A 25,100-nucleotide genomic window follows, 5' to 3' on the forward strand; every position below is an offset into this window, starting at 1 on the left:
GTTGATACAGTCATACATTACATATTTTTTTAAATGTCCTTTAAATTTTGTCAATATTTCATCATGCAAATTCAAAAAAAAAATTCTTTAGCTGACAATATTAAATTTAATTATATTATTATGATATTTTGTATGTAACACTACTACCTGGAGGAAAACAGCCTGTGACTGCTTGAGATATCTGAAACCTATGGCCTGTATTCTGTTTAATTTTATGTACATTTTTTATGCTTGTAATGTCTAGTGGGTCAATATAAAAAAATCTATATTCATAATTAAATCCCTATCTGCAGTCTTTTTCCTACAATTTGCTTTTCCTGTCATGTAGTAGCTTAAGTGTTATGGATTGAAGCTCAGCGATCATCCAGCATTGATCTGAAATACTGAGGTGATTTAATTCCTCACATCTGTTTGGGAGGTTCTGGCAGACGGATCCCTGACAGTGTCTCTGCTTAATGTATCAGAGATCAAACGCTTCCGGGCAGGTTCACTGCAGGTTTTCCCTCTGAGTGGGAATCCCATCACAGCTTCGCACCAGTGTTACAGTAGAGAGGAAGTTGAGTCTACATGCTGTACTTTAGTTCAACATGTTCCTTGATTTTGTTCCTACATCCTAGCCTCGGGAGTATCAGACACCTACAGCCCTGGGGCTTTTTTCTTCTATACAAAGTGCATCTCTTTCTGTATGGCGTCGATAGTGCGTAGATGCCTGCGCTGTTGTGCTCGATCTTTATAAATCTGGAAAATGCAGACTTCGCTAATCCCTGCTCATAAATTTCATAATAAGCTTTTTTCTTTGAGTAGATCATTCTCAAAGTCATGAGTTGTGACACATCTGGAGGCTGGAGATATGAAGTCAGGAAACTTTGTCAACATTGTTACAGTATATTGTGTTATTTTAAGGGATTGGTACTTTGGATGGCAGTGCCGAGATGGAGAAGGATTTCCTGGGAAAATCGCAGAAGCAGGTGCAGTTTAACCCCGGCCAGACCACAGCCACATGGAAAGTGAGGCTTCTCTCTGATGGGAAATACGAGCAGTCCGAGACGTTCCAGATTATCCTGACTGAGCCAGTGATGGCTGTTTTGGAGTCACCAGCAATAGCCACTGTTGAGATTGTGGATCCAGGTGATGGTAAGTCCAACAGAAGTTGACCAAACATTTTATGATAAGCATGTAACAGTGAACACATTCTTAAGGCATTTACACTTGGCAGGTTTAGTTTGATTAAAACAAACTGTGGTGTGATTGCTCTGTTAGTGCGGTTCATTTGAAAAAGTGTGAAAGCTGCCATCTGAACCTTGGTGTGCACCACACAAGTGGACCGAGACCCACAAGCGAAATAAACTCTGGTGCTGTTTTACTGATAAATTAATTCAACATGGACCAAAGACATCTAAACGAACCAAAAACAGGACATGATGTCACAAGGCACGTCCCTAAAAAGGCCAGAATGCTGAAGTGTACCTGCACATTACAGTCCAGTACAATTATATAAGCTCTTTCTAAGTTATTAGCTGGGGAAAATACCACCATATGTAGTCAAGTCAAGTCACCTTTATTTATACTGTATAGCGCTTTATACAAAACAGACGGTTTCAAAGCAGCTTTACAGTGATACAAGAACATAGTGAATAAATGACAACAAACAATTCAACTCTGCTGTAAAACAGCACTGAAAAAACAAGTGTAAACTGTTCATGTCATTTCATCGTTGATTCAGTTTGGTTGAGTAACTGTGTAAAGTCCTTCAATTATGAAATGAGTTTAATTTATCTATAAAGCAGCTCTGGAGAAAACAGTGATTTCATCATCCGACTCAGTTCAGTGTTCAACTAGTAGTGTCTGTGCAGTCACGTCAATAAAATTGCCAAATATCAAGTGTCTCCATCTAAGCAAGCAAAAGGGGACAATGGCAAGGAACCCAAACTCCATCAGTGAAAGAAATGGAGGAAAAAAAACCTTGGGAGAAAGGCTTATGTAAACATACAACAAACTCATTTAGCACAGCATTGTTTTAAATGTTTGGTTAAGTTGTAAAATCTGTCCAGTTAGGTTGTTACTGTTTGCTTATGTCTTTTGTTTTGTATCTTTAGCTTCAGTGTTAAAAGTGACAGTTTTAAATGCTAAGTGTGAACCAGGACTAAACACATTATTTTCATTTTGGCCTGGACTAAAAGAATCAAGAGAATTAAACTTCTAGTATAAACACCCTTAATGTTTACTAAAGATTTAGTTTATATTTTCATATCCACCAGAAATATAAACAGAAATACTATTTTAAAGGCTAAAGTGTCATTTCTGTACCATTGGTGTCACTAAATGGAATTGGGTTATTAAAACTGGAATTAGAAACAAAATGTTTTCATTTTGGTTCATTCTAAACAAAAACTGTGTTTTTTATGTTCCACAAAACACTGTGGCCTCCTTTCCAAATGGTAATCAGAGAACATTAACTGATTTTTTTATTTAATTCCAACTAAGCATTGAAATGAAGTAACAGCCATAGAAAAGTACTAATTTATTCATAAACATATTATGTTCTATTACTGATGTTTGTTAGATAACAAACATCAGTCACAGACTTGTATGAAACTCAATGTAAAAATTGTCCCTACACCAAAATTCCGAACAATGGTGTTCATCATATGTCATCATCATCTGATGCACATTGACTTTTTGAACACATACTTATGTAAAGATTATATTAGATCAGAGTCCTTTTTCAGACCCATTCAATTCTTCAAAAATATCCAAACATCACCGCTTCAGCCGCTTAATATACCAAACCCCCATTACATCTGGTGAAGATGTGAGTGAGTCAGAGGATGTTCAAGAGAGCAAAAACACAACAAAGCTGCTAAAAACATCCCAAGATATTTTATTTTCTAAAATTTTCAGTGTTGCAGATAAAAACACAAACCTTATCTCTGTACTGCAGATGCCTTTTTCTCTCTTTCAGTGGACCGCAATTATCATAGCATTTTATATCTCTTCCTACCTGTGAGCTTCCAGCGCACCGCCCACCCCCGCGTTTTGGCGGCCTGTCTTTTCATCTACAATTCTGTGCACAGCTCTACGTCTTGTTTTGAAAGCATCTCGTCGATAAATGTAAATTGTCGACCGGCGTTTGAGAAAGCTTTGACACGTCTGCGCCAGCTCCCTCTGCAATTAAATCGTTCGCATATGAAAGTTAGTCGCGCAGGTTTTGAGGGGTCATTTTGAAGGGGGCGCCACACTTTTATCTGCGAGAACCCAAACTGAGAGGCATCAGAAAGCAGACAGCCACGCATAAACCTCTCATCAAGACCCCTTTCCAAGCAGCTCTCATTACAAAATACAGCTTTGTCAGTCTGTTGATCAAACCGTGTTTGTCTCACACTGTCTGTTTTGGGTTTTCTCGCCGAGAGCCATGACGGAATTATTTGCCTGTTCATCATCACGACATCATCTCATATTCTCACAATTACCGGCGTATTTAGATGTGCAGCGCGAATAACCGAAGGCTTGCGTTGTTTTATTCTGTGTGTTTTTGTCTTTATCTCCTCCTCAGGGTCCCTGGATAATTAAAATTTTCATCTATAATCCCAAACGCTGCGATAGTTTCCATCTGAATGTTACTTAAGCCTCACTATCTTTGCAGAAGTTATTTCTCCTTAGAAAAAAAGAAAGAAAACTCCACTGCTTCCCCAGTGAGCTAATTATCAGTCTAACGGTGGGGTTTGTTTGCTGAGGCTAATGTCCCATGGGAGGCTTAACGTGACAGAGTCTGGTTGCTCTTTCGAATGGCGAGAGGGAGGGGAGATGGTCGGCATGCTGCCGTCCTGTTGCTCCACGTGCAGTTTTTTTCCTTTCAGGTTAATTATCCTTTTAGCGTTTATGTGTGTGTGGCAGTGTGAGGTCGCCCTTCTCGCGCATTAATATTTGAATGCAAGAGGGAGGTGGTTTTCTTCCGACAGGGGCCTTCGGAAACCTGTCTGACCTAGTTGCCACAGAGCCGTTCACACATGATGGCTTACACCGACCTGCGGGCTCAGACAAAAGCCTGCATCTGGAGGCACATCTGTGACTGGGACGGCTGTGATGTGACAAGCTTCCTGCTTTACAGCCAGAACCTTTCACTGCTCATTAGTGTAAGGAGCAATAAAGGAAGAGCAGAGACTGGAAAGGCATTTTAAAGATGCTTACTTCGACTTTGCTTTCTGGTTTTAATGTCTTATGTTGGAAATGGGTTTAATGAAGGGTTAAATGGCTGTACCTTTCCTTGATTGAACACTGAAATACTTCATTTTAAAGATCATGTGAATCGAAAAGGTCAAGAAATCTACACTGTAAAGATACTTTATATCTTCAAAAAAGAAAAGCTTGGAAAGCAAAACTGTGTAGGACATTTAGGTTTGTTTTCAAGTAATATAAATTGAATTTAGTATTTTTAAATATATTAAAAATAAATGAATAAACCACACTAAATTACACTAAATTTAAACTAGATGTATAAATGCTTAAAACAAGAAAAAATTAATTGCAGATGGATGGATGGATATACTGTATGGATATTGATGCATGGATGGATGGATTCATGGATATAGATTGATAATATAGATGGATATGGATGGGTAATATATGGATCATGGATGGATAGAAAACTGAATCGGAAGGACTGAATATAGATGGATGGATGGATGGATATGCATGGCTGATATTGATCTGGATCTTGTTTAGTTTTGCTTCTCGATAGTTTGATCTTGTTTAAGGGCAATTATTACTTTTTTATTGGAAAACAACAATAATGCTAACTAAGAAAAAAAAAGAGATTTAAGAGTTTTTTTGTTTATTTTATTTATTGGTTGATTTTGTAATGATTTATTCCCAAAAATGTATTTGCAAGATTTATAATCTGACAAAAGAATACCTTTAAAGCTTTTTAAAGCAGTGTATTTATTAAACAACAGCTATTTACCTAATGCACTATTTATTAATTCAAAGTGAGTATAGAAAATAATATATAAATCTGTTATGATTGACAAGTATGCAATTAAAATAACTTGTCTGTACCATGCTATGCTATCATTCAAATTCAACCGCCTATCTGCAGAGGACTCTACCAAGAGCTGAATATAAATGCGCAGGATTTCACATTCTCATTGGCCTTGTTTTTGATCCTTACAAAACAAGGTCATTATTTCGGCCCCTCATGCAAGAGAGTTTCCTGTGTGAGGGTAAGAGACGGTCTAAATACGTAAGCCTTATACCTGAGAGGCTGCAGAGATTCGCCTCATTGTTATTCTTTTCTCACAGCCAGCGTTTGAGTCTTCAGGGCTGTAAGATCAGTCTGTACAACGCTCAGAGAGTGAACAGTGGACAACGTTCTGGTTTTGCAGAGAATATTTTGTTCTCAAGTTCACACTCTCTTGCCAATGTCATATAATTGAAGAAATCTGGGGTGGATAAATGGCTACTAAATATAGTAATTGCAGTCTTTCTCTCTTTTTCTTTTTGAGAACAAATGGGGAAAATAGGTCCTTATCCTTCAGATATATATATATATATATATAAAAAAGCCAGAATTTGTAACATAACTGCAAGTAACAGGGTCGTAGATTTAGCCTAAATTAAGGTGAAACTCAGCGGGGTGTAGCTAGTTTTAGACCAAATTTTTATAGCTTATATTTCCTATATAATATTCCCTATAAATATTTGATCATTTTTCTTATAATGACTTGAGTAACAGGGTTGAGCATCAATAACTAGTGTAAAAATGGAAACTATAGATATGTAAAAAATAATAATAATAATAATTCCCCATTATAATGCAAAGTTAATTTTATTGCACAACATTTGTGAATATAATATTTTTAAAAAGTCCTGGGACACCAGGTGTACTATATTCATGTTTTATCTTTCAAAGCTGTCAATGAAAATGCTATGTTTATTTATGTCTAAATGTTGTTTTCTTCACTCTCTTTGCTTCTTCTTTACCTATTACTTGAACAGCTTGTTGGTCTATGTTTCACCTCCACTCTCCCTTGGTACCAAATGACCACTTGCAGATTGATGATTAGAGCTGTTTGCAAAGGATCATGTATAATTGCATAGAAGGATCTGGGCAGGACGGGCCACGCAAAAAGGGACCTTTTTTTAATATTGGTCCCAGTGCGGCTCCATTTCAGAAACCGCAACAGCCTTTCACTAGCTCTGACTTTTCTATAGATTTTCCATCTCTGGATAGAGCATTTTTCTCCCTCCTTTTTCTTTTGGTGCTATAAAAAAATTGTTTAGATGTTGACTCAGACTTAACCTGCGGTATTTGAAATAGCAATGCCTGAACAAGCTCCCACTCAGTCAGACGGTTTACTCTGTAACACAACGCAATACACAGCCGGTATGGACAGATATCGATGCCGCTTAGTCCAAAGGCCACTAAAAACCTAATATGAAGGGCTCAATATGAAAAATCTATTTTCTCATACAAAATGTGTTTTTGCTTTTTGTGCAAGATAAATGTGCATTACACGCCCGGTATAGAGGTGTATGATTTGAAATAATTATATATTGAAGAATCAATCCACCGCCTGTGGTGTTTTAAAGCCCTGTTGTAATAGTCTTTCTGACAGGGAACCGCTAAATCCCTCTGTGACTGATATAACAGAACAGCAGTCCTAATACTGAGCTATATCTTCTTTTCCCTTTGACAGAGTCCACAGTGTTCTTTCCTCAGGCCAGCTTTGCTGTGGAAGAAGATATTGGAGAACTCCTGATCCCGGTGCACAGGAGAGGAGACGTCAGTGAGGAGCTGCTAGTGGTCTGTCACACTCAGCAAGGTGCAATACACCGTATATACAACCTGATATAAGTTCTCATTTTTATACCAACAATCATTTTATATATATATATATATATATATATATATATATATGTTTAATTATAAAATGTTTAATGATCAAATTAGCCTCTATAAAAGAAATAAAAATTGTTTTATTTTATTTTTTATATTTTTACCACATTTTTACAAAACTTTTACTGTTGACGTTATTGAAATAATTTTGTATTGATCTTTTATCAGTCTTATTTAAAATACTGTAAATAAATTTCAAAACTCCTGACCTGACCAATATTCTCAAAATTGGTTTAAAATGTGTCCAGGAAGTGTTTTTTAAAGGTATAGTTCACCCACAAATATTTCAGAAATGGTTCTTAAGATCCTTTTGTGCTGCTCTTTCCACACAAGTTTAAAATGTCCATGTCTCACTAGCTTCTAATAGACAGACAGACAAACAGACAGATCTATCTAAAGGCTTCTTAATTCATGTGTTATTCATTAATTAAGCCTTAATTCATGTGTAGAATTCAAAAATATTATTGTCAGTGTCATTCATACCAAGCCAGCATTTAATTTTGTGTGTTTCTACTTTGTGTTCCATGAAAAAAAAAGGAAATGGGTTTGAAACGAGGTTGAGTAAAGAATGACAGCCATTTTTGTAAAATGACATTGTCATTTTTTAGCAAACTATCCCTTTACAGATTCTTTTGAAGCATCTGTAAACGCTTTATGTGGATTTGAATGAATTCCCTGCATGTGTCCTTTCTGTGCTGCTGCAGGCTCCGCCACAGGAACCGTCCCCACTTCTGTTCTGTCCTACTCTGACTACATCTCCCGTCCAGAGGAGCAGGTCAGCATTCTGCGCTTTGATAAGGACGAGACGGAGAAGCACTGTCGTGTGGTGATCATTGACGACTCGCTGTATGAGGGAGAGGAGAGCTTCAACGTGACCCTCAGTATGCCTATGGGAGGATGTCTGGGGCCAGAATACTCCACTGTGCTTATCCGCATACTGCCAGACCAGGACGACGGTAAGGGCGTGTTTGCTTTTGTTTGATTAAAAGTAAACATTTAAAGGAACATGAAATCTTCACTCCAGGAAATATTGATGGTCATATTGACGATAATATACTGTACACGTGACCTGAACAAAGAAAGAAACAAACTCACTTCTGTGTCATAAACGGGGTGAATAAGTAGGAGCCAGTGTTATATTAGTATTATTTCAATTTTAGTTATTTTATTACCAATTTGAAATTACCAAAATTAGAACTATTATATATACATATATATATATATATATATATAAAATATACAATATTTTTATTATTTAATTTAATTATTTCTTATATTATTATTTAGTGATATTTGTTTAGGTTTATTTTATTTTATGGAACCAGTTTTTTATGGTTTTAATTTTTTTTTTAACTATAATAAACATGGTTGGAGCTGTGGCATAGTGGTATAGTGCTCATGCTATAGCGCTTATGTGGGAAATTTGAGTCTGGCTCGCGTCATTTCCTGTTCCACTTTTTCCCCAAAAAACAATAAAAGTACAAAAAGTAACAAATAAAAACTAGAATATTTTTTCTTTTAAAAACATTTATTACTTACAATTCAGTCTGTAAACCATACAAATAGAGCTATTCATGGTCCATATCATGCTCAGACAGATATTTATTTGTTAGTTCAACACGCAGTGATATTTAAAGAGCCATTTATCTTTTTCCAAAGCCTTGTATAGCGGCAGAATTTCTGTGTCTCTTGCACATACAGCAGCCAGCGGATGAACCCAGAATAGACACAATGCACATGTAAATGGGCAACGCTGAAGTTTGCATAGGAGTCTCTTTTTCCTCCAGCGTTATGAGGCCTGAAATCACAGATAAAGTTGAGTTATTCTAAAGCCTTCTTTCCTCAAAGCAACAGAATTAATTATTTTTCAGCAGAAAGCGAATGGATTTTTGTTCTTTTATCTCTGTTTTGCTGTTATTATGGCACCTCTCAAAAGTTTGCTGAGGAAAATAGGAGCCACTGGCTTAGCCCACCTCAGACAGAAAGCGTGAAATTGCACTCAGGAGAGAGCTGGAAGGGATAGAGTTCATCCTTTGGCTGGGAAACTATACATACACATGTGTATATACCGCTGTGCGACTGAATCCCTGTGCTGCTCGATGCTTAACGTGGATTAGTGCTAATTCCCATGTGACACGAAGGTGAAAGCTTTCATCAAGTTAAGTTCAGCTGAGCATGCTGCATTCGGTATATCTGACAAATAGTGTTTATTAAAGCATAAAGAGAGAGTGTGTGTGTAAGTAAGAGACTGTGTAATTAGAGGGTGTTGATGGTGCTTTGTTTTGGCACGTCTTTCTGAGTCTTTACCTTCCTTTTAAAACCCCTCGCACACACACCTCAGGCTACTGAAGTTTTTTCTGGGGCAATCCTCTTGTCTATGGTACAATATCCTAAAGGTATTAGATCTTATCTCGCTCTATCTGAAGCCATTATCAGTAAATCTGGGCTAAAACCACCTAAACATCAATCAGCATCCTGCGGTAGCAAAACACTCCTTAAATTCAGTGTTAGAGCATAGAGTTTCAGCCTATTGTGATTATTTATGTTTAACATGAAGGCTATGAGGTTCCTTAAGGCTTTAATCATTTACTTAGTATTTTATATTATATATAAATATATTTAATATATAAACATAACATATATTTTTCTTAAATATATATGTGCATGTGTTTGTATTTATATATACATAATATATGCGTGTATACTGTGTATATTTATTATGTAAACAAAAAACGTTTATTTTGGATGTGATCAATTGTTGGACAGCACTAATATATATATTACATATATATGTATATGTATCTTTTTTTGCATTGCAACAAGCTCAAATCACCTAAAATGTACTTACATTTTATTATGGAATGAAATATCAATAACAATGGTAATCTAATAAAAAATTACTATTTTACCTAGTATACACTACAGTAGGATTTTTAAACAAAATGTAAAAAAAACATTTCAGCGAGGATGCATTCAATTGATCAAAAGTGACAGTTAATATCTCTATAATGTTACAAAGGATTTCTATTTCAAATAAATTTTGTTTTTTAGAACTATTCATTAAAGATTCCTGAAAAACAATTTATCGCCGTTTCTACAAAAATATTAAGCAGCACAACTGTTTTCAACAGATAATGTTTCTTGAGCAGCAAATCAGCATATTAGTATGATTTCTGAAGGCTCATCTGACACTGAAGACCTGAGTAATGATGCTGAAAATTCAGCTTTAACATCACAGGAATAAATTACCATTTAAAATATATTACTTCTTTTGAAATTGAAATAATATTTCATAATTTAAAATATATTTTTTGATCAAATCAATGCAGCAATGGTGAACATAAGAGGCTTCTTTTGAGAACACTTTTGTAGTGTATACATGCGTGATTTGTATTTTATATGCATTTTAGAGCATTGTGTCAATTTGGAATCAATTGAAACGGAAACTTGATCTTAAATTTAAAAAATGCGACACACTTGCATGAGATGCTGAAAAATAGTGTGTGTGTGTGTAAGAGTTATTTTTCTACACACTTTCTACTTGTGAAATGCTGACTGTGAATAGTAAAAATGAAATTCTGTATGAAATTGTGCATACCTCCAAAATCTGTATCATCCCGTTCTCCTCGGTTTCTCTCTTGTGCACACACACTAGCACATACACACAAATGAATTATTGATCTGGTGGCCCTAGTTGGGCTCCTCAAGTAGGTTGTGTATCATTTCTGTTTTTATTTTTCTGTTTATCAAATTTTCAGATCAGAATGAAGCGAGTGAAATTTAGGCTATTCTCCATGTGATTTAGATTTATGTTGAGTGGTTAACAGCAGATGGAGAGATAAACACAGCTCTGACAAAGTAAAGTACAACACCTCCCCCAAATGATCAGAGACAATGAGAAAAAAGACTGGAAGTGTGTGCACGTGTATATATGTGTGTGTGTGTGTGTGTGTGTGTGTGTGTGTGTGTGTATATGTATGTGTATATATTTGTGTGTATATATATATATATATATTTAAGGTAGGAGTTTGCAGGTAGGTAAACAGACAAAGGTTGACTCCCTCAGGCAATGCAGGAATGATTTTATCTCTGAATGCTGGAGAGAAGATCTCAACGAGCAAGGAAAGAAGGTCAAAACTACAGCTGTAAATTCAGTCCAAAACTCAATTACTTTCTCTCAGTTGTGTGTATGTGTGCTAAACATGAGAAGTGGTTTGCTGCTGCCTCTGTATGAGCAAGACCGCATTGGAGGGTAACTAAAACTAGTGAAAAACTATACACTTTTCAGTTGAGTGATGGTAGTTTAGCTGTTTTCAAAATACTCTTGCTTTTTTCAGTAAGTCGGTGAGCCGTGTGGTGGACTAAGTCAGGAAGTTACACTCCATACTGCTGTCTCTCTCTGAGAGCTAATGAACTGCATCAAAACAAACATGGTCCGGATGCCGAGCTCAGTGTTGTTTGGCTGGCAGCGACTGAGCACACTGCAGATTAAAACTGAAGAGATGTTTTGCTGCAGGGATAAAGAGTACAACAAAGACTAGTGACTCCAGTGAAACATCTGGTCCTCACTGCAGGATGTTCTGGCTCCTTTAAAAGGAAGAGACCACCTGATTTATATGTAAAAATTACTATTCATAGTTTTTGTTTTTATGTGCCATTTGGGCCAGGGTTACTGAAATTAATTTGACTTTATTAATATATTTGCATGGGGAAAATAATTCAAAGATGCCAGCAGTCTTTGTTAAAGGTTATCTTGAAAACTGAAAATAGCAGAAAATGTGTTTAGAATTTCCATTGTATGTGATTTTTTTTAAAGGGGTCCTATTATGCTCTTTTACAAAGTTTTGATTTTGTTTTGGGGGTGTACTGGAACAGGCTCTCATACTAGGTTGTTCGAAAAACACATTATTTTTCACATATTTTACATTATTACAACAACCAGTTTTTTATGGTTTTAATTTTTTTTTTAACTATAATAAACATGGTTGGAGCTGTGGCATAGTGGTATAGTGCTCATGCTATAGCGCTTATGTGGGAAATTTGAGTCTGGCTCGCGTCATTTCCTGTTCCACTTTTTCCCCAAAAAACAATAAAAGTACAAAAAGTAACAAATAAAAACTAGAATATTTTTTCTTTTAAAAACATTTATTACTTACAATTCAGTCTGTAAACCATACAAATAGAGCTATTCATGGTCCATATCATGCTCAGACAGATATTTATTTGTTAGTTCAACACGCAGTGATATTTAAAGAGCCATTTATCTTTTTCCAAAGCCTTGTATAGCGGCAGAATTTCTGTGTCTCTTGCACATACAGCAGCCAGCGGATGAACCCAGAATAGACACAATGCACATGTAAATGGGCAACGCTGAAGTTTGCATAGGAGTCTCTTTTTCCTCCAGCGTTATGAGGCCTGAAATCACAGATAAAGTTGAGTTATTCTAAAGCCTTCTTTCCTCAAAGCAACAGAATTAATTATTTTTCAGCAGAAAGCGAATGGATTTTTGTTCTTTTATCTCTGTTTTGCTGTTATTATGGCACCTCTCAAAAGTTTGCTGAGGAAAATAGGAGCCACTGGCTTAGCCCACCTCAGACAGAAAGCGTGAAATTGCACTCAGGAGAGAGCTGGAAGGGATAGAGTTCATCCTTTGGCTGGGAAACTATACATACACATGTGTATATACCGCTGTGCGACTGAATCCCTGTGCTGCTCGATGCTTAACGTGGATTAGTGCTAATTCCCATGTGACACGAAGGTGAAAGCTTTCATCAAGTTAAGTTCAGCTGAGCATGCTGCATTCGGTATATCTGACAAATAGTGTTTATTAAAGCATAAAGAGAGAGTGTGTGTGTAAGTAAGAGACTGTGTAATTAGAGGGTGTTGATGGTGCTTTGTTTTGGCACGTCTTTCTGAGTCTTTACCTTCCTTTTAAAACCCCTCGCACACACACCTCAGGCTACTGAAGTTTTTTCTGGGGCAATCCTCTTGTCTATGGTACAATATCCTAAAGGTATTAGATCTTATCTCGCTCTATCTGAAGCCATTATCAGTAAATCTGGGCTAAAACCACCTAAACATCAATCAGCATCCTGCGGTAGCAAAACACTCCTTAAATTCAGTGTTAGAGCATAGAGTTTCAGCCTATTGTGATTATTTATGTTTAACATGAAGGCTATGAGGTTCCTTAAGGCTTTAATCATTTACTTAGTATTTTATATTATATATAAATATATTTAATATATAAACATAACATATATTTTTCTTAAATATATATGTGCATGTGTTTGTATTTATATATACATAATATATGCGTGTATACTGTGTATATTTATTATGTAAACAAAAAACGTTTATTTTGGATGTGATCAATTGTTGGACAGCACTAATATATATATTACATATATATGTATATGTATCTTTTTTTGCATTGCAACAAGCTCAAATCACCTAAAATGTACTTACATTTTATTATGGAATGAAATATCAATAACAATGGTAATCTAATAAAAAATTACTATTTTACCTAGTATACACTACAGTAGGATTTTTAAACAAAATGTAAAAAAAACATTTCAGCGAGGATGCATTCAATTGATCAAAAGTGACAGTTAATATCTCTATAATGTTACAAAGGATTTCTATTTCAAATAAATTTTGTTTTTTAGAACTATTCATTAAAGATTCCTGAAAAACAATTTATCGCCGTTTCTACAAAAATATTAAGCAGCACAACTGTTTTCAACAGATAATGTTTCTTGAGCAGCAAATCAGCATATTAGTATGATTTCTGAAGGCTCATCTGACACTGAAGACCTGAGTAATGATGCTGAAAATTCAGCTTTAACATCACAGGAATAAATTACCATTTAAAATATATTACTTCTTTTGAAATTGAAATAATATTTCATAATTTAAAATATATTTTTTGATCAAATCAATGCAGCAATGGTGAACATAAGAGGCTTCTTTTGAGAACACTTTTGTAGTGTATACATGCGTGATTTGTATTTTATATGCATTTTAGAGCATTGTGTCAATTTGGAATCAATTGAAACGGAAACTTGATCTTAAATTTAAAAAATGCGACACACTTGCATGAGATGCTGAAAAATAGTGTGTGTGTGTGTAAGAGTTATTTTTCTACACACTTTCTACTTGTGAAATGCTGACTGTGAATAGTAAAAATGAAATTCTGTATGAAATTGTGCATACCTCCAAAATCTGTATCATCCCGTTCTCCTCGGTTTCTCTCTTGTGCACACACACTAGCACATACACACAAATGAATTATTGATCTGGTGGCCCTAGTTGGGCTCCTCAAGTAGGTTGTGTATCATTTCTGTTTTTATTTTTCTGTTTATCAAATTTTCAGATCAGAATGAAGCGAGTGAAATTTAGGCTATTCTCCATGTGATTTAGATTTATGTTGAGTGGTTAACAGCAGATGGAGAGATAAACACAGCTCTGACAAAGTAAAGTACAACACCTCCCCCAAATGATCAGAGACAATGAGAAAAAAGACTGGAAGTGTGTGCACGTGTATATATGTGTGTGTGTGTGTGTGTGTGTGTGTGTGTGTGTGTGTATATGTATGTGTATATATTTGTGTGTATATATATATATATATATTTAAGGTAGGAGTTTGCAGGTAGGTAAACAGACAAAGGTTGACTCCCTCAGGCAATGCAGGAATGATTTTATCTCTGAATGCTGGAGAGAAGATCTCAACGAGCAAGGAAAGAAGGTCAAAACTACAGCTGTAAATTCAGTCCAAAACTCAATTACTTTCTCTCAGTTGTGTGTATGTGTGCTAAACATGAGAAGTGGTTTGCTGCTGCCTCTGTATGAGCAAGACCGCATTGGAGGGTAACTAAAACTAGTGAAAAACTATACACTTTTCAGTTGAGTGATGGTAGTTTAGCTGTTTTCAAAATACTCTTGCTTTTTTCAGTAAGTCGGTGAGCCGTGTGGTGGACTAAGTCAGGAAGTTACACTCCATACTGCTGTCTCTCTCTGAGAGCTAATGAACTGCATCAAAACAAACATGGTCCGGATGCCGAGCTCAGTGTTGTTTGGCTGGCAGCGACTGAGCACACTGCAGATTAAAACTGAAGAGATGTTTTGCTGCAGGGATAAAGAGTACAACAAAGACTAGTGACTCCAGTGAAACATCTGGTCCTCACTGCAGGATGTTCTGGCTCCTTTAAAAGGAAGAGACCACCTGATTTATATGTAAAAATTACTATTCATAGTTTTTGTTTTTATGTGCCATTTGGGCCAGGGTTACTGAAATTAATTTGACTTTATTAATATATTTGCATGGGGAAAATAATTCAAAGATGCCAGCAGTCTTTGTTAAAGGTTATCTTGAAAACTGAAAATAGCAGAAAATGTGTTTAGAATTTCCATTGTATGTGATTTTTTTTAAAGGGGTCCTATTATGCTCTTTTACAAAGTTTTGATTTTGTTTTGGGGGTGTACTGGAACAGGCTCTCATACTAGGTTGTTCGAAAAACACATTATTTTTCACATATTTTACATTATTACAACACCTCTCTCCCCAGTCTGGCATGAACGGCTTGAATAGTTCCTGTATCAAATGAAGGCCCGCCTTCTGAAATACGAAATGTGCTGTGATTGGTTAGCTGGGCCAGTGTGTGTTGTGATTGGCAGCACTCGGCGCCTGGTCGGGAAATGTCATGCCCCTTACCATAGCCGCCTGCGCGCTTCAGTATAAATATTGCGTCAATATCAAATAAATTTGAGTGCGATTTAAACCCGGATGATTGTAACCACTCTAAGTTCATCTGCCTTGGGGAAACTAGCGTGTCTCCGACTTAGTGATAACACTCGTTGCCTTCTCTAGCGCAGCTCAACCAGGTCTCGTCCCATTCGTCGATATTTGTGATATCACAAATCCCGGAAAATGTGTGTTGTAGTCCAAACGAGTCGTTCGTTGTAGTTTTTGAAAAGTGATTTCTGTTAAATGAAATATCTCCTTTTGAAGTGAACTTTGAGCTTTGTAACTTTGCAGATCTTTTTTTAATGCTCAAACAGCAACATTACAGACTAACTAAAGTTGAAAAAGTGAAAAAGCATAATAGGACCCCTTTAAAGTTCAGTAAAGATGCATTGAATTGACAGTATTTATTCAAAAGTAACAGTAAATATTTATAATGTTAAAAAAGATTTCTATTAAGAATAAATGCTGTTCTTTCCAACTTTCTGTTCATCAAATATAATATATTTTCGAGCATTTGCTCATCTACAGTACATCTATGTTTACTGTCAGGTGTTAAATATATTATATTATATTATATTATGCTTTTTAAATGCATGAACTATGCCATATAAACAAATGCTTTAAAAAAAAAATTCAGATAAAAACACGCACTTCAAAAATTGTGTCCACAATATTCATGTGCTATCTGGGATATAATATACAGTACCATTAAAAAATTATGTGTCAGTAAGATTTGTTTTTGGAAGTCTCAGGTTTCTTGTGCATTTGTTTGTTCAAAAATACAGTAAAAATGATAATATTGTGAAATATTATTGCAATTTAAAATAACTTTTCTATTTTAATATATTTTACAATTTCATTCCATTTATTCCTGTGACGTTAAAGCTGAATTTTCAGACTTCAGTCTCACATGATTCTTCAGAAATCATACTGATATGCTGATTTTCTGCTCAAGAAACTTTTCTTTGGAAAACCACTGTTTTGTGTGCAGTATACATTAGATGGTGGCTGAATGGACTGTGAGAGGTCCATATGTGTGCTGCCTGAGGCTGAGACCATCCAAGTGCCAGAGATTGATGTTGGACATGATGCTTTCTGCTCAGCATCATTTGTATGACAGTGTAGCCCTAGGTGAAGGTGGAGAATACAAGAAAATGTGGTGTACATAACTGTTTGAAGGAAGTATATCTGCAGAGACACCTGTCTTTAATTTCAAATTAATGCCTGACAGCATGTGCGTCTGTTTGACAGATGTTCATAGTCTGAGAACGACAAATGTTTATGTCTAGAGAAACTCAAATATTAGCACACAACTCAGCATGCACTGACTGTCAATGAGTATTACATTCACATTATGTACACTGAATCACCCCCTCGTGCTTTAGCTTTCCCGGGCGTCGATATCAGAACGCTGCGTGAAGATGCACACCAAACCCATGCAGATCATCAAGAACTGCTGCACACTGAGCTAAAATGGTGTTCTCTGTCAGCAGTATCTGCAACATCAGAGAGCCAGCTGTCTGAAGAAATGCTTTGTGCTGTTTCCTGTGCTGTCATTTATTGTGTGGAATGTACACACAGGTATTATTGCTCACATAAATCTGTCAGTACTAAATCAGTGCTGTTGAAGCCTCGGGGCATAAAGACCGCCTCTGCATTAGAAAACCACCTGTGTAGCTCCAGACTAAATCAATACTGCTACGAGTTTTTTTAGTTTTGTACCATAAAATCAACTGTATCAAATGTACCATAGTCGTTTTATAGTTGTCATGTCTTTCAAAAACTGTAGCTGTTGTATATATATATTTTTTTTTATTACAAGGGACTCGAGGGAAAATGAATTGTATAAACAAATTTTAAATGAGATTTTCTTTTATAGAGGCTAATTTGATCATTTACTTTTATAATTAAACAGATAGATAGATAGATAGATAGATAGATAGATAGATATTAATCACATTAAAGACATTTACAAAAGATTTCTTTTTCAAATAAATGCTGTGCTTTTGAACATTCTGTTCATCCTGAAAATAATTTATCAATGTGAAATCTTAAGCAGCGCAAATGTTTTAACAAGTTTTAACAGTGATAATAAAAAGAAATGTTTCTTAAGCATCAAATCAGCATATTAGAATGATTTCTGAAGGATCAAGTGACACTGAAGACAGGAATAAATTACATTTTAAAATATATTCAAATATAAAATAGGTATTTAAAATTGTAGTAATATTTCACAATATTACTGTTGTTACTGTTTTTTTTTTTTACCAAATAAATAGAGAAATCATAAGAGACTTCAAATACTTTTGAAAGTGTGTGTGTGTGTGTGTGTGTTTTTTATATACGTAATTGAATAGAGAAGTATTTCTCTAGATAAAAACAATGAGAGGTTTTAAATAATTAAAAAATGGGGTTTCATGTAAAAACTGAAATATTTCAATATAGAATCAATAAAACCTAAAAATAAAAATACACAAAAATGTTTATGCTTATTAATTATGGTAAAATAGACCAATTATTTTAGTTTTATCTTTTTAACTTGTCACCATGGTAGTTGTGGTTAGTTTCTAAATCTTCTTTATTCTTTTATTTAGTAGCTGTTATTTAAAATAAAAATGTGTTCACAACAAATAGTTTAATTTACAGATCAATCTATTGATCTAACCACAATAATGAGGAGCAGTCCATGGTTTCACTACAAATCCCACAGCTCAGCTATGCTTAATATGCAAGAATGTCACAAAGAAAGATTCTACATGCCAAAAACACGTTGTTGATGTCTCTTTTCAGAATCCGTTCCTAGTTAACAGTAATTTCTAATCTTATTTTCCCAAAGTGCAAAAATAGCTTCAGTTTTTGACAGATACAACTAAATACTGCACAAGTCTCAATGCTTCCCACCTCCTTTTCCTACTCCTTTTTCTGAAAGATGTTTCACAAAGCTGTCAAAACTGCATAAACCCATCCGCACTCCATGCTGCCGACAGACGCGCTAACGAGTTCAAACATGAGTTTCCAGAATCGGAGAACACAGACTTTTTATCCGTCACCTGAAGCTTTAAAAAGCTCTGACAGACTCGTGGCCGAGAACAGGCTCCCGGAAATAGACGTGACGTGCTGAGGTTTTGATTGGAACGGGACATCTCGGGGGAGATAGCCGCAAATATTTGCCAATATAATGAATGTTTTGTATGAACACAAGCTACTTTTGATAATTGGAATATGAATCTAACGGTGCGGTCTTATCGAAACCATTTCTTTGGACATCTGGATATGAATTATCCTCGTGTGCCTATATCCATATGGACTTGATAATTTGCAGCTTTGTCTAATTGTATCTTCTTCATAAAATTGAATCTTTTGCAAGTTTGCTCTCTGTGGTGCAGATGCCGTCATTCATCTGCTTTGCACATGAATCATCCCTCATTAGCCCTACTGAGTATAATGCTCGGATGATTCAGCACAGTTCATGTATGCTGTGATAAGTCCTGAAATGGGTTTGCTTGAAGATTCCGCCTGTGTATTCTGTGTATGAGCTTTTACCCTGAGGGGCTTTAACCTTCAGCTTCACCCTTCGTCTCATGCGGCTGTGAATATTTCAACACACATTCTTTTTTAATGCTTCCCCTCATTTTCAACATTTGAATCATTTTAAAACATCTTAACCATGAATATTGTACTTTCAATTTTATTGAAATCATGTTTGTGCTTTGAAAAAATGTCTCAAGCTGTATCTAGGGATGAGAATGTTTTAGAGACGTGGTCCAGTAAGAATTCACCTTGCAAAAACATGGCAACAAATGTTCAGAATGCCTTAGCAACCAAATAGCAACACCCTTGAAATCACTCACAATAATTTAGTACCTTTTTCTTGGGCAATTACGAGAAAATGTGAAGGATTCACTGTCTTAATATCAGTGTTTTAAATATTCTGTGTATGAGCTTTTACCCTGAGGGGCTTTAACCTTCAGCTTCACCCTTCGTCTCATGCGGCTGTGAATATTTCAACACACAAATTCTTTTTTAATGCTTCCCCTCATTTTCAACATTTGAATCATTTTAAAACATCTTAACCATGAATATTGTACTTTCAATTTTATTGAAATCATGTTTGTGCTTTGAAAAAATGTCTCAAGCTGTATCTAGGGATGAGAATGTTTTAGAGACGTGGTCCAGTAAGAATTCACCTTGCAAAAACATGGCAACAAATGTTCAGAATGCCTTAGCAACCAAATAGCAACACCCTTGAAATCACTCACAATAATTTAGTACCTTTTTCTTGGGCAATTACGAGAAAATGTGAAGGATTCACTGTCTTAATATCAGTGTTTTAAATAGTCAAGAACTGACGTGCAGAAATGATTGATAATTGCATATTTTTGTCTCTAATAATAGTGGGTTAGAAAATTGTGGGATTAGTATGTTTACATGAGCCAGAATCCAACACAAGTGTTGTTATTATTAGTAGTAGTATTTAGTATTATTATAGTATCTATTAATTCAATTTAACTAACTATTATTTTTATATTTTCAGTTATGTTTTAATTTAATTGTAGTTTTAGTACTTTTGTAATTTTTATTTATATTTCTGTGTAGTTGGAAGCCTGTTTCGGTCACTAAATAAAAAATAAAAAAGGTAATCATTACTTTTTATCTCAGAATTGCGTGATATAAACTCGCAATTGTGAAAAACAAAGTCAGAATTGTGAGATACAAACTTGCCATTCTGACTTATTTCCTTGCAATCCAGACTTTTTTTCAGACTGAGAAAAGTCAGAATTGTGAGATGTAAACTCACAATTAAAGTCAGAATTGCAAGTTTATATCCCATAATTCTGACTTTATAACATGCAATTTTTCACGTGATTCAGACTTTACATCACGCAATTCTGAGAAAAAAGCCAGAATCGCAAGTTTACATCACGCAATTCTGAGAAAAAGTCAGAATCGCAAGTTTACATCACGCAATTCTGAGAAAAAGTCAGAATCGCAAGTTTACATCACGCAATTCTGAGAAAAAGTCAGAATCGCAAGTTTACATCACGCAATTCTGAGAAAAAGTCAGAATCGCAAGTTTACATCACGCAATTCTGAGAAAAAGTCAGAATCGCAAGTTTACATCACGCAATTCTGAGAAAAAGTCAGAATCGCAAGTTTACATCACGCAATTCTGAGAAAAAGTCAGAATCGCAAGTTTACATCACGCAATTCTGAGAAAAAGTCAGAATCGCAAGTTTACATCACGCAATTCTGAGAAAAAGTCAGAATCGCAAGTTTACATCACGCAATTCTGAGAAAAAGTCAGAATCGCAAGTTTACATCACGCAATTCTGAGAAAAAGTCAGAATCGCAAGTTTACATCACGCAATTCTGAGAAAAAGTCAGAATCGCAAGTTTACATCACGCAATTCTGAGAAAAAGTCAGAATCGCAAGTTTACATCACGCAATTCTGAGAAAAAGTCAGAATCGCAAGTTTACATCACGCAATTCTGAGAAAAAGTCAGAATCGCAAGTTTACATCACGCAATTCTGAGAAAAAGTCAGAATCGCAAGTTTACATCACGCAATTCTGAGAAAAAGTCAGAATCGCAAGTTTACATCACGCAATTCTGAGAAAAAGTCAGAATCGCAAGTTTACATCACGCAATTCTGAGAAAAAGTCAGAATCGCAAGTTTACATCACGCAATTCTGAGAAAAAGTCAGAATCGCAAGTTTACATCACGCAATTCTGAGAAAAAGTCAGAATCGCAAGTTTACATCACGCAATTCTGAGAAAAAGTCAGAATCGCAAGTTTACATCACGCAATTCTGAGAAAAAGTCAGAATCGCAAGTTTACATCACGCAATTCTGAGAAAAAGTCAGAATCGCAAGTTTACATCACGCAATTCTGAGAAAAAGTCAGAATCGCAAGTTTACATCACGCAATTCTGAGAAAAAGTCAGAATCGCAAGTTTACATCACGCAATTCTGAGAAAAAGTCAGAATCGCAAGTTTACATCACGCAATTCTGAGAAAAAGTCAGAATCGCAAGTTTACATCACGCAATTCTGAGAAAAAGTCAGAATCGCAAGTTTACATCACGCAATTCTGAGAAAAAGTCAGAATCGCAAGTTTACATCACGCAATTCTGAGAAAAAGTCAGAATCGCAAGTTTACATCACGCAATTCTGAGAAAAAGTCAGAATCGCAAGTTTACATCACGCAATTCTGAGAAAAAGTCAGAATCGCAAGTTTACATCACGCAATTCTGAGAAAAAGTCAGAATCGCAAGTTTACATCACGCAATTCTGAGAAAAAGTCAGAATCGCAAGTTTACATCACGCAATTCTGAGAAAAAGTCAGAATCGCAAGTTTACATCACGCAATTCTGAGAAAAAGTCAGAATCGCAAGTTTACATCACGCAATTCTGAGAAAAAAGCCAGAATCGCAAGTTTACATCACGCAATTTTGAGGAAAAAGTCAGTATCGCAAGTTTACATCACGCAATTCTGAGGAAAAAGTCAGAATCGCAAGTTTACACCACGCAATTCTGAGAAAAAAGTCAGTATCGCAAGTTTACATCACGCAATGCTGAGAAAAAAGTCAGTATCGCAAGTTTACATCACGCAATTCTGAGAAAAAAGCCAGAATCGCAAATTTACATCACGCAATTCTGAGAAAAAAGTCAGTATCGCAAGTTTACATCACGCAAGTCTGAGGAAAAAGTCAGTATCGCAAGTTTACATCACGCAATTCTGAGAAAAAAGCCAGAATCGCAAGTTTACATCACGCAATTCTGAGGAAAAAAACAGAATCGCAAGTTTACATCACGCAATTCTGAGGAAAAAAACAGAATCGCAAATTTACATCACGCAAGTCTGAGGAAAAAGTCAGTATCGCAAGTTTACATCACGCAATTCTGAGAAAAAAGCCAGAATCGCAAGTTTACATCACGCAATTCTGAGAAAAAAGTCTGAACTGCGAGATGTAAACTCATAATTGCGAGAAAATAAAAATCTGAATTGAGTTAAAAAGTCACAATTACCTTTATTCAATGGCAGAAACAAGCTTTCAGATAGCATTCATTTTTATTTCAATTATTTTATAGTCTTTTTACTTGCCAAGTCAACATTTCAAATTTTCATTTGATATTTATATTTTACCTTTGTTTCAATTATGAAAATGATTTTTAATACGCCACGGCTGTAAAAAATTAAAATAATAAATGTTTTGGTCTGTTAGTTATCAGAAATATATAGAAACATCCACAAAATCTTAGTCCAGGGCAAGTATTATTGGTATTTATACCTTGTATTATCATGAAGATGAATCTATTCAGATTAAACCCTGCAATTTGTGACCTGATCTTATGTTTGGAGTGTGTTCTGAACAGAGAGGTTACAGGCATTTCTTTGTAAGTGGCTTCCTGTAGATAATGTGAGATGACAGCTGTTGAATCCTCTCCCAGGGACCTCTGCTCTTAAGACGCCATGGGTGAGAAAAACACAAACATCCATACAAGGTGTCAGTTTGTTGTCATAGAAACCGGCGTCCACTGTTCAGTCGGCAAACTGAACAGTGGTGTTGAGATGGTGGAGCTGTAGGTTATGAAACAGAGCTGGTTTTAGCTGTCATGCAGCTTTTATTACTTGGTAGGAGGTTGATTTACTATTCAGTACATGATTTATTCAAGGGTTTTTCTCTACTGTTACAATTAAATGTAAATAATAAGGTGTTCTTGGTTGTCACAGAATAAAAAAGGAGGAAGGAAGATTGATTTAGAGGGTTCGTACATATATTATAATTTCAATATTTGCAATCAACAGGGTTCCTGTGGTCACGGAATATACATCTGAAAATAACACTTGAATTAATTAAACCTTAAAGGTCATGGCTGGAAAATTCATTAATATTCTGTAATGAATAAAACTTTTTTCTTAGTTATGTTCTGCAATAAAATACTTCTTAAACTGGTTTTACATTGCACTTTTGTAACTTGCGAACATTAACAGTGAAACTTTTGAACATTGTATTTAATTGGATTTTACAGGCTTACATATTTTCATATCCTTCAAAAGAAAATATATTAAAGTTATGTTTAGTTATGATAAAGGAATATTGTAAGATAACAATAAACAATATAAAAGAGAATTTAACATGGCAATTAAATAAAGAATAATAACAGGATAATGATCATTAAATAAAATAAACCATTTTTGTTTTTTTAGTGATTACAAATGACTGTAAAATTAATGGAAAAAAATCAGTTCATTGAAATTGATTATTTATGGAAGTTTGTTTATCTTTTTGGCTTATTTTCCCCCACAGCCCCTGTGTTCTATTTTGGCAATCAGGAGTATAACGTTGATGAGAGCGACAGCCACGTTGAAGTCCGTGTGTGGAGGACAGGGACAGATCTTTCTAAAAAAGCTATGGTCACTGTGAGGTCCTGCAAAACAGACCCAGTTTCTGCTGAAGGTGTGTGATACCGTTTGATTTTCCCAATAATCCATCTTTTTTCCCATCCTCAACCAGCATTGTTGCTCATTTCATACAATGGGCTATCATAACAGAGGTCATTTACATATAAGATGTAGAGTTAATTTGAATTAATGGCCAGTGAAAGAAAATATACATTTTTTTTTATTTTTTGGTGGAGAAAACCTGACTTGTTTTGGAAAATATAGATCAATAAAAAAGTCCTCTTCTTTTAAAATGTTGTCTCTTCCTTTTTTTCCTCTGCAAACAAACTAGAATGGCAGATGGTATTTCATCAATGTGAGAGTTATCAGCTAGCATTATTGAATATTACGGCCAAGTCCTTGAACAAGTGACGTGTGGCATCAAAAATGCAGCTTGGAACTCTCAGCAAAGCTGAAATAAAAAAACTCTGTTCATCCGAGTCCTCTGTGCAGTCAACCCAAACTTAAAGGGGTCATATGATGTTGCTAAAAAGAACATTATTTTGTGTATTTGGTGTAATTAAATATTTATATGGTTCAAAAAACATAATTTTTTTCTCCTCTATGCCCCATCTTTCTGAAATGCATAGATTTTTACAAAGCTCATCGGTCTGAAAAGCGAGGTGTGCTCTGATTGGCCAGCTATCCAGTGCGTTGTGATTGGCCGAATACCTCAAGCATGTGACGGAAATTGTTATGCCCCTTACCATACTGTGATGCCGTGTCCCGGAGCGATGAGACAAAAACATTAAAACCCATAAACGAGGCATTTGTTGCATCCAGTGGGGGCATAATTACTGATTATAATGACTTATACTGTCTTTTTATGCGTTGCGTTGCACATAAACACATAAACAAAACCATGTCTGCATTTGTGATCGGAGAAATGACAAACAACAAGCACTAATCTACACTGCTCAAAACTCGCATTTGAATCGTCAGAGGCAAATCCTTTAAATATGAAAACGTACTTACAGTCTGTGAGTCAGAACAGCCGGCATTGTAGTCTACTCT

The 25,100-nt window shown here is 35.4% G+C and overlaps 1 protein-coding gene across 1 annotated transcript in view; it reads left to right on the forward strand.

The window, feature by feature from the left end:
• The window catches only part of LOC107557211 (FRAS1-related extracellular matrix protein 2-like), a 63,076-nt gene that overhangs the window by 17,567 nt on the left and 20,409 nt on the right, over positions 1 to 25,100 (forward strand). The window contains 4 exon segments of the mRNA XM_016240546.1: positions 904 to 1,134; positions 6,696 to 6,821; positions 7,600 to 7,851; positions 23,953 to 24,102. Of these exon segments, the coding sequence (XP_016096032.1) occupies positions 904 to 1,134; positions 6,696 to 6,821; positions 7,600 to 7,851; positions 23,953 to 24,102 (759 nt within the window).

The sequence above is a fragment of the Sinocyclocheilus grahami genome, unplaced genomic scaffold, assembly GCF_001515645.1.
Source record: "Sinocyclocheilus grahami isolate Dianchi unplaced genomic scaffold, SAMN03320097.WGS_v1.1 scaffold593.1, whole genome shotgun sequence".
In the NCBI taxonomy this organism is placed as follows: domain Eukaryota; kingdom Metazoa; phylum Chordata; class Actinopteri; order Cypriniformes; family Cyprinidae; genus Sinocyclocheilus; species Sinocyclocheilus grahami.